The sequence below is a fragment of the Amblyomma maculatum genome, chromosome 8 (genome assembly GCF_055883805.1).
Source record: "Amblyomma maculatum isolate TAMU_Amacu chromosome 8, ASM5588380v1, whole genome shotgun sequence".
NCBI classification, from domain to species: domain Eukaryota; kingdom Metazoa; phylum Arthropoda; class Arachnida; order Ixodida; family Ixodidae; genus Amblyomma; species Amblyomma maculatum.
The window spans coordinates 105,331,162-105,351,961 of record NC_139351.1 but is presented as its reverse complement, the minus strand read 5'-3'; the positions used below and the strand labels follow the sequence as shown (position 1 = coordinate 105,351,961).

General features: G+C 49.3%; 1 protein-coding gene across 3 annotated transcripts in view; it reads left to right on the top strand.

Moving 5' to 3' along the window:
- Positions 1-20,800, top strand: part of LOC146182108 (latrophilin Cirl-like) — a 450,055-nt gene that overhangs the window by 412,753 nt on the left and 16,502 nt on the right. For all 3 annotated transcript variants that reach the window (XM_084577117.1, XM_084577114.1, XM_084577116.1), the window contains 3 exons: positions 14,921-15,113; positions 19,082-19,188; positions 20,517-20,792. In XM_084577117.1, coding sequence (XP_084433243.1) covers positions 14,921-15,113; positions 19,082-19,188; positions 20,517-20,792 — 576 coding nt within the window. The remainder of the gene's footprint in view (positions 1-14,920; positions 15,114-19,081; positions 19,189-20,516; positions 20,793-20,800) is intronic.

Here is a 20,800-nt window from a genome sequence, read left to right as displayed (position 1 = left end):
CACACACACACACACACACACACACACACACACAGTTCTCTGCATATTAACCCACTTGCCGAACAGCCGAACTAATGGCGTCATTCAGTTTGGGACGTGTCCCGCACCTCGTTCGCCTACAGACCTGGGCACGGGACCCATCCTGCACTAGGAGGACTGCGCCAAGGCGGCGTGGGTGCACCCCGGGAGCGGCTCGGCTTCAGCCCCCGCCTAATGTCTATCTGAATGAATAAGCGGGGGCCAATCGATGAGTCGGCCCTGCGCCTGCGAGGGGATGGAAAGGGGAACTTATATCGCTCTGTTGTTTCGCGCGCAATCTCGTTTGCTTCTGATTCACGGGAACCCAAGGACCGTATGCGCGTTATGTTACGACCTGCTTGCGGAGAACGTGGACCATGCGCGGGCGTCGCACACGCGGTTTCCGGGGGGTTCCACCCCTCTCCCACGCGCCCGCCCAAACGGGATGATTGTGCTGCCTTATTCGATTGGTGTTCGTTCCGTTTTCGATTTTTTTTCTCTCCTCTTCTTGTTACCTTTGCAGCGACGGCTTTATGCGGAGGCTTGTCCTGGGTAAACTGTCACGTAGCTAGCATTTTTTTTCTTCAATATATAACGCTCTCAGGACAATAGTAAAACCAAAGGCAAGGATAAAAAAACATTGGAAGCAAGCTTAATGCATGGATGTAAAAGTGCGCTAAACGTCATTTTCTAAAAAAATCTCAGAAAGATTTAAATAAAACGGGCAAGATAAAACGAAGGAAACACACTGCGAGTTTAAACATCATATTATACACCAAGTTTAGGAATGCACTCCGTCCGATCTTGATATGCTCTGTTCTACCCAGCTTTTCGCAGAGCTCCAAAAACAGTATGTCAAATGGATTATAGTGATGCCATACTCGAGATATATGCTATAAACATTCGATCGGGATACGTGATCACAGAGAAGGTGTGTGCTAGGCACGTATGTACCTCATAAGAATATAGTGATGGCTGGCCCGGGCGATAAAGTGACTTCACTTCGCGGTTACGCAGCATAAACAGACCCCTAGAATATTACGCGTGATATATTCGTTCTCGAACAGCGCGTCAAGGCTGGGAATTGATGCTGCCACGCCATGGCCTCCTGTGCAACGCTGTTTTGACGTCCCCGTATAGTAGTCCCCGTGTCTGCGCGTGAGAATGCTCTCATCTGGCTTCTCGCGCCGCGTCGCTCGCGCGCGTGCAACTCGAGCGCGGAGTTCGATATTCCCACGGCTGGCGAGTGCTCGGAACGCGAGCTTCACTCTTCCTACCGCTCTCTCTATCTCCTTTCCTCTGAAACTTCTTTGTCCGCGTTCAGCTAGCGTGCTGCATGTTGACATGTTGTTGCCTGACTTCTCTTTGCTCAGCGTACTGTTTGAATGTTTTGTTCGTAAGTTTGGAATTTACTTATTTGTTTATTTAAATAAACATCGCATGCCATGAGTTGGGCATTGAGCGCGGGTGACTTCACGCACATAAAAAAAAAATCAGTATAAACTTAACGGGATTGGTACATTAAGGAAAATAATATAATGGTAAGGCACGCATGTTTACGAAAGGAGCACACGAAAGGAGCATTTAGTTTCTCTACCAAATTTAGGCATGCATGCAAAGCAGATCGCGTAATCTATACAACGTAATTGATATATGTTAAGATCATCGCTGTGTACTGCGACGCGTGCAGAAGGAAACTAAAGTGCATGACAGGCAGATATGCTGAAGCAGCTTTTTCAGCTGGAATTGTTGCGGAAACTTCAACTGCTGCTGCTTCGATCGACAGTGAAACGGCACCCTCCTACTGCAAAAAAAAAAAAAAAAAGTATAAAGAGAAAGCAAGAACCCAGCAATAAATATCAAAAGGATAGTTGGCGCTCGCGTACTGGCGCGCTACTGTCCGGTTGGTGACAAACATGTCCCCTTGCAGACAGACATGCGCACAAGCAGGGACCAAACAGACGGGCAGAGCGTTTTGCAGTGACCACGTCTTTCTCCGGGTGTCACGTGACCTAAACAGCTTCGCCAGCAAGAGCCATGGTTGCTACAACAGCACAAGATGAGCCCGCACGCTGACCCAGTGGGACGCGGAAGCACATCTGCAGAAGCGCCTTGGACGGCACTTTTCTTTTTTCTTTTTTTGGCACCTGTGGTGTCGCGTTGCGGTCGGCGTGGTCGCTCTGCCGGGGAAGCAAGCCAGGCGAAATTCGACAACCGCGACCGATTCGCGCGTGCGCTGTGTAGGAATGAAAAGAAGCGCTTTACCCTGTATCTGAACCAATGCAGCGTTCCGTTCCGAATTCGCAACGCTGGCATATCGTACCAAATCCGCGATACCGCAGTTCGCAAAGGCGGAGTGACTCGTAATTGGCCAGTCCCTATATGGCCATATAATTATTGCCAATCGGGATTGGTCGCATGACGTGTGACCGATTGTCAGTTATGCATCGTTGCTGGAAGTTGCACACCAGCTTCTCGCGTTGATCGCGTTGACTGATGCTCCCACAGCATTGCACTGTTTATGCTTAACGCTCTTTTAGTGCGTCCGACAGCCGCTATGCGGAAAGGCGAGCGTTTGCAATGGGTCTCGCTATTAGGCACCGAATTTTTCGCGGCCTCGATTCAAATAAACATCGTAGGACGGCCAAAATACAAGATACATCCAATGAAACGAGAAGCATAAAATACTCCGAAGTCAATTTCTGTGTGTTTGCTTTCTGCATGCTGTGTACGCCACTGCGTCCGTTGCTTGTCGCCACATTTCCAAAGCCATCTGACCTAGCGACACGAAGAAACGGGTCAGTGCGACTAAGCTGAAGAACCCAGGTGCGAAGAAACGCGAGACGCGTCCTCTCTAAAGAAAGACAGATACAATGACAAAAAATAGATAAATAGTGCGACCGCCGCACGGTTGATAAGGAAGGGGCGCAGTCAGCGGTGTCCCATTCCGTCTATTTCTGTCTCAAAGGCTCTTGCACAAAAGGAGGGTCCGGTAACGTAAGGGCAAATGCGAGGTCACGTGGACGTCCGTACTTGTGATTTGTTCCGTGAAGTTTTTCGCTACCTCATGAACAGCCTAGTTAACAGAATTAACGTTTCTTTATTTATTTATAGAGAGTACCTACAGCGCCCTCATTGGGGCATTAGTGTGTGTGTGTGTGTGTGTGTGTGTGTGTGTGTGTGTGTGTGTGTGTGTGTGTGTGTGTGTGTGTGTGTGTGTGTGTGTGTGTGTGTGTGTGTGTGTGTGTGTGTGTTGGGGGGGGGGGGGACTTTTTTTGGTCTGGCGGTTTCTTTCTTTTTTCGTCGTTTCACTGTTGCGCAGATACTTGCTAGCCCCAGAAACATCAACGCGGACCCAATCCTAGCCCTCGACAGCCAGGTTATCGCAGCTGTCGCTTGGAGTGCCAGGCGTAGCAATATTAACCTTTCCCGAACTGGAAGAAACTTTTCTCGCCACACTACGGCGTCCTTTCGAGCGGCAGAACGCGTTATACGTTTCGCCTTGTCACCAGGAGGAGGAGCAGTCCTTCTTCGTCGCAGTGCCCGTCGCAGCGAGCAACAGTTGCGCCACGGCTTCCTCTGTTTGCCCACTGTCCGGCGGGGAAACGGGCGGCTGCTCTTATCAGACCGAGGCCCCGCCGGGAGAAGTGTCCAGCGGCGGCAGCTGCCTACCGTATCCGCCTGAAGGGTCCGTCCCTACTCGACCCTGGTTGCCCCGGCGGCTGTTTGCGCGACACTCGGGACTTTCGCCAGGCTGCAACATCGGTCCACTACGCACTGTGCACTGCTACTGTGGTGGTAGCGTGGCTTCTGGGGCTGTTCGTTGCGCTTCCCGGAAAGAGCGTGCGACCTTTTCCACGTGTCGCGTGTTTGCGCTCTCACTCCGACCGACCTGTTACTCTTCGCCTACTTCGCCAACTTCCAACTGGTGGCGGCCCGTGTGCTTTTTCTGGGTCGGCGAGAAAGTGGCGAAAAGGTCATTTGCGACAAGACGTAGGAGAAAGTGCCTAGTGCTGGCAATCAAAGTGCTAATGTAAAGACAGCTGAAGCGATTTATCGTTATAAGGCGGCTTCCGATATAGTTTATTCGTGTAAGTGCCTGTACTATATATGTCGTTGACAGACAGTGCAGGGGCCGTAATTCTCAAACGATAGAGGATGCACAATTTTTTTATTACAAGCTTTACAGTTATCCATTTTTTTTTCCCGATCGCTTACCTGGAAGGACATCTTGATATATCCCAGAGCACCTAAGTAGCCTTTTGTAACGGCTAAAAAAGAATGGCACAGCATTGCCTGAAGCTTAACCTGATTTATTAGCTGGGAGTGGCCAAAACTAACGACGCATGCAGTTGTAGTCTATCCATCATTGTTGCTGCATCCAACAAGTCACTTTCACCGAAATGCTGCTGCGTAGTCTTGCCAGGAAAGGGAAATGATGATGTCTATTATGCGTGGAGACGGGCATGCGCACACACTTCAGAAACGTTGACCCGTGTGACTCGGTTTGTTTCTTCGGTGTCTGGGTTTTGTCTAGATTCGGTCTTACCGTTGGCAGGTTGCCGAGATGAAAACGATTTGACAGTGGCCATTGCACGTTGAGATTGACGAGTCTGTCTCGGTTATGTTTAGAGCGATAGCTTTAAGGCGTTGCTTCTCTAACGGTCGGAGTCTATACGCAGCGCCAGCAGGTGTTACTTGTACGCGCCTCAGGCGTCGAGGTGCAGGTGCTACACGCGAAATGACCCTACGCGAGCGACGGCCAGTACGCGTAATCGTTTATTTACCAGACAGGCCACAAATCTTCCGAGCAGACCTACCTTACTTACTCCAGAGGCCTTTCTGTGTGCTATTCTATGCTGAGACCAGACTTTGAGTTAAATCTATACCTGCTGTTAAAAGTGTATAACGTACTTTCGCCATGATCAGTGTGCGGATAGCAGCAATGTCAAAGAAAACACCCAGTGAATACCCGAGCGTTAAGAAAAACGGCTCTTAATATTTTATTTTTCTAGCGGGGTTCGTCTTCAGAGCAGTTTCCACACGCTGTCCGAAATCGAATCAGGTTGACGTCACCGTGCCGCCTCGCAATCTCCTTGACGACGTTTCGGCGTGTTGCGTGGTTGTTTCTAGTCGGTTTAGTTGGTTGGATTTAGTTTGGGCACTAAATCCAACCAACTACCTACCTGGCTACCTGGCTGCAATTGTGGCGCGAAGAAGCATTGCTGTGAACAAGCCTAAAAAAAAACTCCCGCCCAGGTCATTACCACGGCGGGCACCCATCATCGTTACCTCCGGTTTTCGCAGCGTGACTGCCCGCTCACCCAGAGTCATTCGTCACACCTGGACGGTGATTGGCTCGCTGCGAACGCGCCGGTGCGCACGCACAATGCGGGTCGGAGGGCAGAAAAACAAAGGTGCTACTGCCGGGCGCATGAAAGGACGGGCCGCCCCTCGCTTGAGCTAGGTGACGTAAAAGCGACGACCCGGCGACTGCGTCTCCTGGTGCAGTTGGCAGGTGCTCGCTTCTCTCCAAAGCGCGGGTCTTCGGCAAGCTGGCGAGCGCGCAAACATGCGGGCTGCGTTTGTCGAATACAATCATGGTTTTGGGAGCCGACAATCGCTGTATTGTTTTCGGCACCTCGAGTGATGGACATCATGTGAGCCGTATTCGGAGAGCCTGAAGTCGCGCTGCTCGAGTTTCTGGCACATAACTCGATATGAAGGCCCCTTCGTATCTTACGCCGTGGTACGTACTGCGTATTTCTAGGCTGTATTGACAGCTCGCGGTTTGCTGGTTAAGGCTCTCGGGGTTTCTGAACGGGAGAACGTAATTCTTGCACTTAGCACGCTACGCCTAGAGAAGAAACGGTCTGAATAAGGGCCTCATGATTTGCATCGCGATCCTACCTAGAGCTTCCCGCCTGTTCATCATAAGCATCTCTCATGATGACATTCATGATGAGCGGCAGCATGACGCATAGGGGCCCTGAACGAGCATCTTTTATGATGAGGTTCACGATGAGTCCACCTGACATATATTGGTGAGGCTACCCCCCCCCCCCCCAAAAAAAAAAAAAAATAATAATATGCCTCTGCCCGTGCCACTAGGTATAACGGGGTTCATGATGAGCCCACCTGAGAGTAAGAAGCATATAGGGGCCCTGAATAAACTGCAGGCCCGACTTCCTTTCGGGGAATAAATTCTCCTACGCCATCATGATGTTTGTACTGCACCTGAGTGCCTTATTTTCGCGTGACCCAGAAAAATGAGGAGGAAGGGGGGGGGAGGGGAGAAGCTGGAGAGAGAGAGGCTAACGATGTGCTGGGAATGTATAGACAAGCTTCTTCTTCGTCCCTGTACGCTACTCTCGCGGTCAGCACTTAGCTGAGCGCCCACACTCCCTTGCCCGAACCAGCTTAGACATTACTCGATGCATTTACGTTGCACGTACGAGCGCGGCATGTTATTCGCCCGAGACTCCCAACGCTGCAGCTTCTTCTCTCGATCTCGCTCCATCCCGCGCGTCCGCAGCAGCGCCAGCAAGCATCCACCCACCACGGACATATATATTTTTTCTTTCTTCTCCGTTCCGTCCGCGGAGGCAGCGGCGGGGTTGCTCCGAAGAACTTCTTGGTCCGCGCAGCGCAGGAATCGGCGACTCCGCGATTCCCACGAGAAGCCGCTCGTTCGCCGCTTCCACACTGGGCAGCCCTACAGCTTCCCTTCTCTTCCGCAGTAGGTCCTTTTTGTTTTCCGCGCGGGCCTCTTGCGGGGGCGAGGAAACGTGTACTTGCGAGCGCCCAGTTTTTCTCGGAAGCGTAGCGGTCCGAGGCACGAGAAAAAAGGAGAATACGCGAGCGAGTTGCATTCCTCGGAATGATCCTCCTCCTCTTTCCCCGCTCTCATCTCATTCCATCGCGGCCAAGGTGTGCGCTGCAAGAAGAGAGATAGAGAGAGGGATGGGGATAGCGTTTGCGCTTTATGTGGCGGGCACAACTTCGTTTGATGGGTGTGGCCCACATAAATGTTTGTGCACTGATGTTCGCAGCCACCCGTTTCCAACTCTCACGTTTGGTAACTTTACGGCGATTTTCTGCTAACAAGTGTGTGCCCGCAAACAATTGTTTCGCATTATCATTTTGTAAAATGTTATAGGTTCGCCGCATTCGCGTCTTCAGGAATATTTTTCTCGAGAAGCAGACGTTATTCGCTGTACTGAGAGCGGTGTGAGCCAGAGCACCGCCAAGATCGCGAAAACAGGGGGAGCCGGCCCCACACTTGAATACGTGCAGGTTTTCACCGGCTTTTCAAATCCTTTCGCACTCCCAATCCTATGGAGGCAACACTTTCGTGGTTAATTTAGAGGGGGTGATATCTGCTACGGGAACGAACTGGAAGTAAAGAAAGGAAGGGAAACTATTAGACATGTCATCGAAACCATCTGCTTATAACTAGCGTTGTACTTGGTTCGGCCTCATTTGCATCTATTTTCTGAATTACAAACGAACGATCGACGAACGACTGCGCTAGCCGCCTGCGAAGTTCGTGCGCCAAAGGCCGACGAACACCCGTTGTGCGAACGCTAAAAAGAAGAAAGACGAAGGAAAAAACGAAAGCGTGCAAGAAGAAAGGAAGCCGCCAGAAAGCGAGGGAACAAAGAAAAGAATGAAAACACATATGCCCGGGCATCTGTGCGGGCCGTCCTGCAAAGCAGAACCATCCTCGGATGCTGTTCCGAGCAAATGCCTGCACTGCGCGGCGAAAGCACCGGCGGCGGCCCATACGTATATAGCGGCGCCTCCTTTGTCTTGCCATCGAGGCGAGGAGAGGCCGACGGTTTTGTCTGCCTTTGGGCGCAACCCTTCCTCCCTCGTCCTCGCCGCTCTGCTGCTGCCGACGACGACGTTTGCCCGTTCAGCGATTGCTGAATGAGCGCATCATTCGTTTCGCTTAGGCCACCCGCCCCTCCCCCCGCACGAAAAACCGTCGCGCGGGCAACCTGCTCAAATCCTTGCCCGCACTCCTCTCTTCTCTTTCTAGCGAGGCGCGCAATGTATCCCGCGTCGGCGGGCGTCTCTACGGTTTCTCCATCCCTTTTGTTTCTGCCCTGCCGGAATCAAACGAGGCGACCCCTTGTTTGTCCTGGAACGCGCCTCGCTCGTCTTTTCTTTTTCTTCTTCTTCCCTCTTCTTTTATCCGCTTGCGCTCACCGGCGTATATGCGTGCGCGTATGTGCGTTTCGCCGCGTTAGAACGGCCTGCCATCAGTGGTGTCTTTATTCTTCTATCTTCCTCTGTACAGGAAGTTATAAGGAGGGAAATGAGGGATGTGGTTTGGAATAAGGGAGAAGGCTCGTTTTTGGTTGCGCCATATTCCTACCAGCGGGCGTTGTTTGGACACGACGGACGAAGTGCTTCCGCTCCGCCACGCGTTCCTGACAATGCAAGCACGGCTGTGCGTGGCACACAACGGTGGAAGGGTGCAAAGCTCTGCGCGCCGCCCTGCCGTTTTTCGAGCGTACGTACGAACTTCGTAGGTGTATGGTAATATAGGGCTTAACGTCCTGAAGAAACGCAGGCAAGGAGGGACGGCGTAGCGGAGGGCTACGGGTAATTTAAACCACCTGGGCTTCTTTAACGTGCACTGAATTCGCACAGTACACGGGCGCCTTGCTTTCGGCCTCCATGGAAAAGCGGCCGCCGCGGCCCGCTTCGAACCCGAATTTCCCGGCTCAGTAGTTGAGCGCTCTAGTACTTAACCACCGCGGCGGCGTTGGTGTGTTCGTTTCATGCGGTCATCTGGTTAGATTAAGTTAATTAGCCTTAATGCGCCAGAGCTTGTCAGTGATGCTAACAGGCTTGTCTCGGTACAAATGAGATCTTAATTTACACATTAATTTACACCGGATTTTCTTTTTCTTTTGTTCTTCGTTTTTTAGATTACCATACTCGCGCTGAGCTAGAAAAGGCCTTATCCACATGAGACACGTCTTTAATTCATTAAGTGCGAGGAAAAACGCCAATCGTGTTTTCAGAACTTCTTTTGTGGATAAGTTTATTTATTTATTTTTTTTTTTAATTTTACGCGATGCAGTTATATAGAATTTTCCATTTCGTCCCTTTTCCTGCCTGGCCTAAATGTGACCAGGGGTTAAAAAAAAAAAAAAGTCTAGTTAATATAATCCGTCCGTGTATGGTGTCCCAATCGTTCGTCGCAAGGCAGGACTCTGGAGAGAGCTTCGCATAAGACAAAAATCATCATTGCTTCACATATTCGCACAAAAAACTGCATAGTCGCGGTCATTCTATGTGGCCGGTAAATTTACAGTCGTTCGACGATGAGTGCTGTGAGTGACGCCCATAGTCTTGCATATTATTGGATCGATCACTGTATATGACGATTACGTTTAAAAAAAAAAAAGCGCTGCTGTCCATCTCCTATCGCGCATGACTTGTCTAGGCTTAATAGCCTCGTAGTGTGCAGCGCTCTTGGCGTGCGCGCTCGCGAAGAGGCTGCTGCGCCCGACTGACTGGGCCGTTCACAGGCAGGGGGGGTTCGTGCGTACGACAGGCGGCTGCCACCAGCAGCAGTGGCAGCGGCGTCGAACTATTTGTTGCTCATTATACACACCGGATTTGTCCGAAGTCGTCTGGAGGACGCGTCGCGTGCGCTGCAACTGGTCATTAGCGTTCCGCGAACTGTTCCCTTTCACTGTGCTCGATCGATTGTGAGCACACCTTTTTTTGGAGATGTCTGTCCCAGCACTCACCGCCCCTCCCCCTACACACACACACACACACACACACACACACACACACACACACACACACACACACACACACACACACACACACACACACACACACACACACACACACACACACACACACACACACACACACACACACACACACACACACACACACGCACACGCACGCACGCACGCACGCTCAAATTTTGCGTCTGTGTAAGCTTGCCCGCACATAACTGCCTTATTCGTCTTCTTTAAAGAGAAATAATAGAACAACCAAACGTTTGGCGGTTCCCGCTAACCATCGATGCTCTCGCTTAGCTCCCCCCCCCCCCCCCTTTTTTTTTTTTTTTTCCATGTTTTGGTTCTTCGTTTCTGGGGTGAAAAGCTATTCGACGAGTCGAGAGGCCTGTCAAGTACAGTTTGGTGCGCGCGTTGAAAGGGCCACGTGCTCTCGGCCTGGCCCGTCCGGTCTGAAGCCGTGTGGTGGCTACGAAGCGCCCCTTGGACGCGGTGCCAGCGTGGTGGGAACCGCTCTTCCCTCTCGCAAACAAAAGTAGGGGGGCCAGTCATCGCAATCACGGCCAGACAGAGGCTGGCGATGGCCTTTTGTGTGCACGCGTTTACGAGGGGGAAGGGGTCCCTGATATGCAGTCCGCGTTCTCGGAGCATTTTCTCTGCGACGCCGTTTTCCACAGCTTCAACTTTATGCTACCTATTTCCAAGCTTTGTTTGACATCGTATTTCCCAGAATTTTGTAGAAATCCGCACGCATGTCTTTGGTCCCTTTTATGGTATTGACCGTTTTCCGTTGGTTTAACATCATGTAATGCCTCTGCATCTCCAAACCACTTTTTGCGACTCAATTTCTCAGGGATTAAATTTGCAGATGGGATCCATGATGTCGTTTCAAACACTCTGTACAACTTTCGTTGCCGGTACTTTCAAATTGGATCAAGTTAGGGCATGCATTAGTAACGAGGATTGCTGGTTAAAGTCACTGACGCGCAGGACCTTTTTTTTTCTTTCCGCAACCGAAAAGATTGCTTCGAATGTAATTATCAAATTTGTCGGTGTCCCTTCTTGTGTTTACTTAATTAAACCCGTTCTGCACTCACTTTCCTTTTTTTTTTTTTTTTGGACATGCAACAATAACAAACGAGTAACTGATCTCACATCCAACGTGATTACTGTACCTGATATTACCGAATACTCTCAAGTTACCTCAACAAATAGATGATTTAAAGGGATTATAGGTTCTTCTTCGTGGGGTGCTAGGTCTTCTTACTTCTCTATCCCTCCTTCCTTTTTTCTTTTTTTTTTTTTCTGGCTGCTGCCCTCAGAACGAAGAAGCGAATTGAGATACCGTTTTTCACGGTGGAATAATCTTTTTCTGCGCTCGTTTCGGTCTTAGATAAAATTATCTGGTTGATAATAAACGACCGGGACGTGATTTATAACCCGGCCGAAGACTACGCCTGGCTCGTACGTAGCCCAAATGAGATAGCTCATTTCCTGAAGTGCTCCGCGGGGAATTTCTCCTCCAGCACCGCTTTCGTTTCGCCAGAGGTCGCTATTAAATATTAAAAAAGGAAGAAAAAAAATAAACGCACAGCGGGGGGAGAGGCGCGGTAGCAATCTGCAGGTCCTCTAACATCGCTTCCTCACTAATATTTGCTACGTGCGCTGAGAACGCGCATTTTCACAATTACATCATGCAAAACTGTGCGGACGCTTTGCGTAATACTTTCCAGATTGGCGAGCTGCGATGCTGCTGTTGTAAATTTTTTACTTGATTCGCAAATTTCTCTGAAACCACAGAAGAAATATGCAGTTAGTGGTATAGTAAGCACACAGAGAGTAGGAGTTTATGACTTATATATGTAATTGGCCACATTTCTACCACGTCCTGTTCTCTCGCTATAGGTGAAAGAAAATTCACGCGAAGCCTATCGAGACGAAGTTTTTCTTTTTTTTTTCTTTCAAGATGCGTAATTGTGTTGGAGACTTTCCTGTCGTGGTGCGTTGTCGGAGTATTGTGCGTATGCCATAATTGAATACTCGTGACATTCGCATGCTATTTAATGGCTCTCCTATCCAAGCTGGCAAGTGATGTGTGCTTTTAGGACCTGTAGTGGTTCCTAACCACTATAAGCACTATAGGAAGCATGACATTCAGGTGTAGACGGAGATGAAAGCATGTGCAATTTAGGCGTAAAGCATGAGAGGTTTGGTTGGCGTATAATAATAATAATAATAATAATAATAATAATAATAATAATAATAATAATAATAATAATAATAATAATAATAACTTTATTTTACCATCAACGTTTACATGATGGCGGGAGCCTGGAGTAAAAGCTGCCTTACGGCAGGCAGCTTGATAAGGCTTCTCAAGCTCCCCACTTTGGCAATGGTACATCGGCGGTCTTATCGCAGTTGATAAAAACATTTGGGAAGCAATTATTATGTCGGCGTAACCTGAGATCAAAGTGCACACTCTGAACTGGCCGCCCGATAAAGGTGAAATCATCATTGACAATGTGAACCGGGTCATTAAATTATAATCATAAAGTCTACGAAACGCTGCCCGTGTCTAGCGAAGGAAAGGAGCAGAAAAACGGATGAAGTAATTTGGCCCCGCAAGCTCATATCCGGCTTGTATATGACACAGCAAGTCCGGGCACGTTTCGCACGTCTCGGCAGATTTGTCCTTGAGATACGGTTGGCGCGCTGTTGTTTTCTGCCCTGACCGTTTCTACTCAAGCGGAAACTATCCCCCTCTTCCCTTCCCCCCTATATTGCGAAGTAACTTAACAGCGAAGTGAAGCGCAGGCACGACAGAAATGAATAACTGGGACTAAAGAGCAAAATTGCCTTCATCCTCTGTCCGAGTTTTGAACCGCGCCAAAAGCACGGTACACGGTTGCCGCAGGAAAGGAAAAAGGAAAACGTCTTGCCAAAACAAAGCGCGAGGCGACGGCAGTGAAGGAACGGTGTATGAAACAGCGATATAGGTTGCACCAGCGCACCGGGGTGGCGGAGGGAGCGGTCCGAGGCCAAAGCAAGAAAACTCGACCGGCAGCCAGCGACGGGCGGTGGTTTCGGGCGGGGTCCCGCTCCACTGAATGCCACCTGGGAGCGAGATTTATTGCGTTCTTCTGAGGCGGCGAGCTGGTGGCGGAGGAAGGCGGCTACCCCCGGCGTGAGACGCACGCCACCCGCGACCACGCGCGCCTCTCTCTACCCCCCTGCTCTTCCGCGAACCCCGCTGTCACTGCGCAAGAACGGGAGGCTCTGGGGTGTATGTACGTGTGCGTGCGTGTGATGTGCGGCCAGTTCCGTGTTGTAGCTCTTTTTTTTTTTTTTTGGTCCTTTAGCCTAGGCTGGCGGCGTTCTTACCTATCTACTCCTCCCCGCCTCCTCAGTCCTCTGCCCTTTTCTTCCTTTCTGAGACTGGCCTAACGCTGAGAACATTTTATTATCTCATTTCGCCGGAAGACAGTGTGTCTTCCACGTGCGTGTGTATGTTTACCTGGCCATCGATGTCTCCCGCGTTGCGCGAATACACGTTCACCGCGGACTTTCGAGATAAAGCACGCCGTGTCTCGCGAGTCTTGCAGTACTGCGTCGGTCTCGCCGCCTAGAAGCAGTCGGCGTAAGCTTCGCTGTGCTCGAGGCCTCCGAGATTTATGTGGCGGTGAGTCTGCAATCTCGGGCGCTTGGCGAGGTGGCTCTTTCCGGGGACCTCGGCTTGTACTCGTCGCACTTTCGTTTTTCTTCTCTGCGTCCCTTGTGTGTTGTGCATTTTCGATTTGTATGCTCTTGCGCTTACGGCGGGATATTTGGGTAGCAGAGCTGTGTGATATTGCGTCATGAATCCGGGACGACACAGCGGCTAGTACCAGGTTCCGTGTGGTTCGCGCCGCCAACGCAAGTGCTTGGGCAGGAAGGGCCTCCTTATTAATACGTAACCAATGACCTGCTTCCGAAATATGAAGGAGGAGTATTTTTCTCTTGAGGGTAAACAGCTTCTTATGCACTTCTTATGTCCTCGTCTTTTTTGCGCTGTTTACCCTCAATGGACCACGAACTTCCCCAAGCGTCTGTTTTAGTCAGTATTTTTCTCATTATTCTTATCTCTCTTTTTATCTTAGCTTGCTTGAAGATGGATGCGGGGGCGCAAATGTATTTCTTCCTTGAATACACGTTCGGTTCCGGGGTGATTGTGATTTTCCGAATCGCGTAAAACGTTTTCGCAGAGCACGGTAACCTCTTGTGAATAAACAGGAGTGTAAAAGTTTGCATGAAAAGCTTGAGGCGATGAGTAACCGAGTCCTGACTCCTGGGTTACCCAGTCCTGAGCAGCTGAGTTCGCAGCAAGCGAGGCCTCGGTAACCGAGGTTTTGGTAACCGAGGCCCGGGTAATTGAGCCCGCAGTAGCCGAGTCGCTATGTCCGGTTTACTTCTATCTATCGTATTCAAAAATTCAGAGTGCGGTACACAAAAATGCAGGCGCACAGACCTTTGTTTCCCAAAATCGCAGTGTGCCTGCAGAAAAAAAAAAATAAACAACCGCAATAAAAGGGATTTATTTGATTAGTCTGGTGACGTTCTTGCTTTGTAAGTTTATTTATCCGTAATTTACTCCCAAATAATACTCTTCACTTGAAAAACCAATATCGCGCTCGCCAGAGAAGATAGTATTACCGAAAAGCACACTCACTTGCACCAGCTTACAACCCATGTGTGTGTGTGTGTGTGTGTGTGTGTGTGTGTGTGTGTGTGTGTGTGTGTGTGTGTGTGTGTGTGTGTGTGTGTGTGTGTGTGTGTGTGTGTGTGTGTGTGTGTGTGTGTGTGTGTGTGTGTGTGTGTGTGTGTGTGTGTGTGTGTGTGTGTGTGTGTGTGTGTGTGTGTGTGTGTGTGTGTGTGTGTGTGTGTGTGTGTGTCGACGCGGTCGGGGCTGCGTTGTTTCCCGCACCTCTCTGTCGCAGCCTCCGCATCACTGCAGCGATGCGAAACTGTTGTTTCTAAAAAAGAACGGAGCTCGCTATTCTATGAGCGCGAAAAAGAGAAAGCGCGTGTTGTTTCCTACAGCCGGGCTCATCACGCATTCACCCGTTGCGTTTCTTGTGTGTGTGCAGATCCTCCCCGGTACCGGACGGCGTACGCGTGCGAGGGCTCGCAGCTGCGCATCGCGTGCGACGAGGGCCACCTGGTTCAGCTCATCCGCGCAAACTACGGACGCTTCTCCATCTCCATCTGCAACGAGCACGGCACGCTCGACTGGAGCGTCGACTGCATGTCACTGCGCTCTTTTCGGGTCATGCAGCAAAGGTACGCGCATCTTTTCTTCGTTGTTGCCGTTATCTTTCTTTCGGTGACGTTTCCTTCTTTAGTTTTTCTTTCGCTTTGTCTTTCGTAGTGGTTAGAATATTTTTGTTATTATTTTATTTAAACACACTATCAGCATTTTCTCTTCTTGGGCTCCAAGATTACCCCGGAAGGAGACTGTATCCATGAAATTAGGAGACGCCTGCTTCTGAGAAAGAGAGCCATGGCTAGCCTCGACCGTCTAGTAAAGAGCAGAGATATTTACATTGCCAACCAAGATCCGTATAACTCGTGCTATGGTCTTTCCAGTTGGGATGTATGGATGCGAGAGTTGGACTGTGAAGAAGGCTGACCGCCGAAGAATTGACGCGTTTGAATTGTGGTGCTGGCGGTGACTCTTGAAAGTTTCTTGGACTGCCAGAACATCAAATCAGTCGATATTGTCGACCATAAACCCTAACTGCTCATTGGAGGGTCAAATTCTAAACTTAAACCTCAGCTACTTTGGTCATCTGATGAGAAGAGAGGAATCGCTGGAGAAAGATTTGATGTTGGGAAAGGTTGAGGGTCGCCGGAGAAGGGGTAGGCAGCGAACGCGATGGTTAGATGGCATCCTCGAGGCACTGCAGATGAAGTTATGTGATGTTAGGAAGATAGTGAATGACCGGAAAGCATGGCGTGACATGGTCCATAGGGTCACGAAGAGTCGGACACGACTGAACGACTGAACTGAACTGCTTTAGCTAGGTTAACATGCCAGCGCGTGGTCGCGCTCTTCAGAGCGCAATGGTTTCCCTACGAAGCTTCACATAATAAGCAAAGTGGCGGAATACGCGAAGCCCCACATTTTAGATAATTAACTTAAGATTTATGAAATGAGGTAATTAATAATTAATAATAAATAGGAAATACTAATGAACCAATTTATTAATAATTGGTTTGAAGAAAACAGTTTCAATGTAAAAGTTGTAGATCTCCAAAAATTGCTGCTACGTTGTTTTCATAAAGTTATTTTTTAAGTTAGTTAATTTTCTTACCACCAGAATACGATACCTGGCGTCATAAAAAAAAAAAAAGAAAAGAAAAAAGAGCTTGTTTCAGATGGCGGCGCCAATTTAAAGCCTCGAGATGTGTCTCGATAACAAAATCAGCGTTTCTCTGCCGTGCTCTGTCCGATGAAGGTTTGTAATTCGGCAGATACATAAAAGCAAACAAAAAAAAGAAACACGCGTGCACTGAGAGTCGTGCAAGGACAGAAAGCGCACCAAACAAGAAAGCGCGCGAAGCATGAGAGCGCGGGAACCAAGAAAGCGCGGAAAACAAGAAAGCGCGCGAAACAAGAAAGCGCGCGAAACAAGAAAGCGCGCGCATGGTGGACGCGCGAACCGAGAACGAGACAGGAGCGGGACCTATACACCGCCCGCTACCCGCGCCTTTCTTTCCCCTTTTCTACTCGGTGTGGTGGGTCCGAACGCGAGGAAGCGGCGCTGCTCGAGAGCCGTTGTAATCCAACCCCCCCGGTTGACGGCGACAGGCGAACAGAGACGTCAGGTTCGCCAAAGGAAAGTTAAAATGAAGTGACGCCAGGCGTCAACCTGTTCTTCCGTTTTCTGCCGTTTCCAGTCTTCTTCTGCTTTCTGTTGTCACTTCGAGTCGCACACGTGTGCTGCATCCGCGAATCCGCTATCTGAAAGCATCCTGACCACGTCAACCACCTCAAGATGAACATAACGGCTGGTTTCCTAACTCGGGAAAATCCGAGCAGGATGAGTTGGAAACGGTTAAGTGACGGCTATACGCTTTCCTGCGTTCATCTTCAGCGGCACGGAGACGAAAAGACCAAAATTCCACACAACGGGGCACAAAAATAAACTCGTTGATAAGCTGATGCGTGTCTGTAGTCGACTTATCCGCTGGTGGTTCTAGTGAACGAATAATTTTTCACGTTAATCGTGACAACAGGTTCCACATCATACGGGAATGGATTAACATTGCGTCTGCAGCATCTTAAGTCGGTGTGTATAGAAGGTATTCAAACGACTTCACGGGCGCCATTTTGTGATGCAGATCACAGCTTCAGCAGTGCAAACTGAAGCAGATAACGATAAGCGGATTAGATATATCTGCAGACTTTTTGCCGCGCTTCACGCACCACAAAATGGCCTCTAATGTGACGTAGGTGCATGCTCATTGTAGGCAGGGGGCTGGACGCAACGTGCACTTCAGGTAATGGGCAGGGTTGGCCAAAAACGGCAACGCGCTCTATAGGCCCTTGAGATCCAAGATCCTGGCCCTTAAGAAGCCAAGAACGCTATCAGTCATGATACTTTTCCCACTTTCTACAAAGATTTTGAGCTTCGGTGGTGTCGTAAATGACAGAGTATTGAAGAAAAGCAGTCTCTGTGGCCTAGGAACATTTCAAGATACATGTACATTTCAAAAACGCAGTTTCGTTTATTACACCGTTACGCATTGGTTCCGCAAAACAGTACATTTTTACCTAGTTTTCATTTATTCTATGGGGCTGATGACAATCTGCGCAGTGTGGACGCGTTTAGAAAAGTCATGTGACTATAAGATCGAATAAAGGTATCAACATGCTGAGCCGTTTTACTCGACCTTTCTGAACGCATGAAGTCCAGCTATCTCCAATGCACAAGCTTATTTGACAGCCCCATTCTCTTCGGCTGTTGAACCAATTACGAAGCGCATAATTAAATAACATAATGCGATAGCACAGTCATGAAATTCCTCCACAAATAATATGCGCTGAGAAGAGAGGGTCGCCTTAAATATTAAATGCCTTAGCTAGGTTTTCAAGTCCTGGAGCATCGGAAAAAGACTGCAGCCATGAAATTAGGAGACGCCTGCTTCTGGGAAAGAGAGCAATGGTTAGCCTTGACCGCCTAGTAAAGAGCAGAGACATTACACTGCCAACCAAGATCCGTATAACTCGTGCTATGGTCTTTCCAGTTGTGATGTATGAATGCGAGAGTTGGACTGTGAAAAAGGCTGACCGCCCGAAGAATTGACACGTTTGAATTGTGGTGCTGGCGGAGACTCTTGAGAGTTCCTTGGACTGCCAGAAGATCAAATCAGTCGATATTGTCGACCATAAACCCTGACTGCTCATTGGAGGGTCAAATTCTAAAGTTAAAGCTCAGCTACTTTGGTCATCTGATGAGAAGAGAGGAGTCGCTGGAGAAAGATTTGATGTTGGGAAAGGTTGAGGGTCGCCGGAGAAGGGGTAGGCAGCGAACGCGATGGTTAGATGGCATCCTCGAGGCGCTGCAGATGAGGTTATGTGATGCTAGGAAGATAGTGAGAGACCGGAGAGTGTGGCGTGACATGTTCCATAGGGTCACGAAGAGTCGGACATGACTGAACGACTGAACTGAACTGATCAGCATTGATCAAAAGCATGATGTTAGTGGCATGAACCTTCACTAGATTATTAGGACACACAGGTCGTGTTGTATCTGTGGGCGGCTGCGGCAAAGGTAACATGACTGTGAATAGATTACCACAAAAGTTTTCAGAACAAAGAAATCATCCCAAAAACCCTGAAATTTCTCAGTGCCTGGAGGCGACGCCAGATATTAAGGGGTGTTGCTCTGGTTGCGTAGGGAAGTGCGAAGCGCATATTTCATTTCGTGGCTCTAGACTTAACTGCCGGGAAATAATGATATAGTTGTCATTTTCGTGTTTTAGCAATTTTCAAATCTTTTACAGGAATTACAGCACTTCTACACTGTTTAGGTTTTTTCTCCACGCCTGGGGAGAAAAAAACGTACGTCGCTTATGGTTTGGTTCAAATTTAATAAATCCTATTTTTTTTTATCAGCTCTCGGCGCACCTCACATACACTTTGTCGTTTATTACCGGGACGAGATCTCTAGGTCATTTATGAAGATTCGACTGCTTAACGGTCATTGTTGACTGAATCGTTCGTGGCCAATATTCTGTTCCAGCTGTGACCTGAAGAAGGGTTGCACGCTGCCTGCGTCAACGGACGTGTTCGGCGACCCGTGTCCCGGCACGCAAAAGTACTTGGAAGCCCACTACCAATGCATACCAGGTGAGAGCATTAATGTTATATTGCGACTGCCTCGTAGTAGCAAAAACAGCGGCATGAAGGCTTGTAGAGGCGCTTATCTCTTGCTACTTACTCGCGGCTCAGCTTCATAACTTACTGGCTCATAACTCACCCGGGGGAAGCCTACAGATGTTGGTACTTTGTAGGCGGTTATCTTTTATCTTTTGTACAACTTGAAAATTTCTAATCCTTCCCCTTCTTGTGGTACCTCTTTTGCGGAAGTCGGGCTTCACCTTTGCAATACTAACTGTGCGGGAAAGCCAGCTTGACAGGGGTGCGCTAGTGCTTTTGGTGTCGCCTCTATTTTCGTTGGCGGTCTCCAAACCCGCTACCTTGACAAGGATAAGTGGCTGAACAAAACAATAAGCGTTGTTTTCTGGCGCAGGATGATGACAACGAAATTTTTATCTCTGATTACAGTAGATTCGCGCCATAAGGCTACAGCGGTGGGCCGCGCGTCACGTCACTCGACATACCAGTGGGCGACGCAGGTTCGCTGCGATCGCGACCCTTTCCTGTACCGATCCTGTAGTATTTGAAATTAGCATGAGAGAGAGAGAGAGAGAGAACAGAACCAAACTGTATTGAGGTTAACCTGGCCAAGCCCAATTTGCTAAATTCACAAACAACAATCGTATAAAATGGTGGCAGAGCGAACCTGGGCAGAGACGTGTACGAACTTACAAGAAATCTACTTTCCTAGTCTCAAGATCTTACGCAGTGGGTAACGCAGGGCGAAACAGAAAATCGCCCAGACGTGCTACAGTAGTGCAAGCATAGTCGTAAAGGATGTATGCGTTTTGAAAATCTACTAATTATGTTTGCTTGTGGGGTTGCGGATGCTTGTAATTAGCTGGGTCCTATAATCAGCTAATGCTTGCTTCTGTATGCTGAATGCTACCGTAAATGCCTTTGCATAACTTTTGAGTATACACGATAACTTGCCCAACCTCTGTTTGCCTATGCGGTTGAACTGTAGTTGTTAAATCTAAGCGTTGTGTGGTGTATCCCAAGTTTCGAAATGGGAAGTCACGTGGAAAGTTTCAGTGACTACACTACTCGCTCCGGTAAAGTTAGAGTACAGTCAATCGCTTCCGTTCTGGCCATCAATGCGTCATTTTTCTGGTGTCCTGATCTTTCATTGTGTAACAAGAATTACAATAATAGCGTACTTTGGGGGAGCGAAGGAGTCAACTGCTTGTTGCATTTTGCTCCCCTCCTTTCAAGCTGTAGGAGAGCTCTTTGTTCGGATGTTTGTCTTTGAATAAACGAAGTGAACTCGCTGTGTATCGCCACCCTCTCCGACGTAGCCGAGCTGACGACGCCCAGTAGTGCGAGGCCGTCGGCGGCGCTGGCGCCGCCACCTCCGCCCCTGGGACCTGCCGCCTTCGACTCGGCCCTGTCCCGAGGAAGCGGGGGAGACCTGCCGCCTCCGCTCCTGCCCACCGAGATCGTGTCGCCCGACGAAGACGCGGCATCCATGAAGCCCCCTCCTCTGCACACCACCTATCAGAACCCGGCCGACTCGGCGACGGGGACAGACATCGACATCCGGCTCCATCCTGGAGGCATTGCCACCACCACAGGTCAGCAA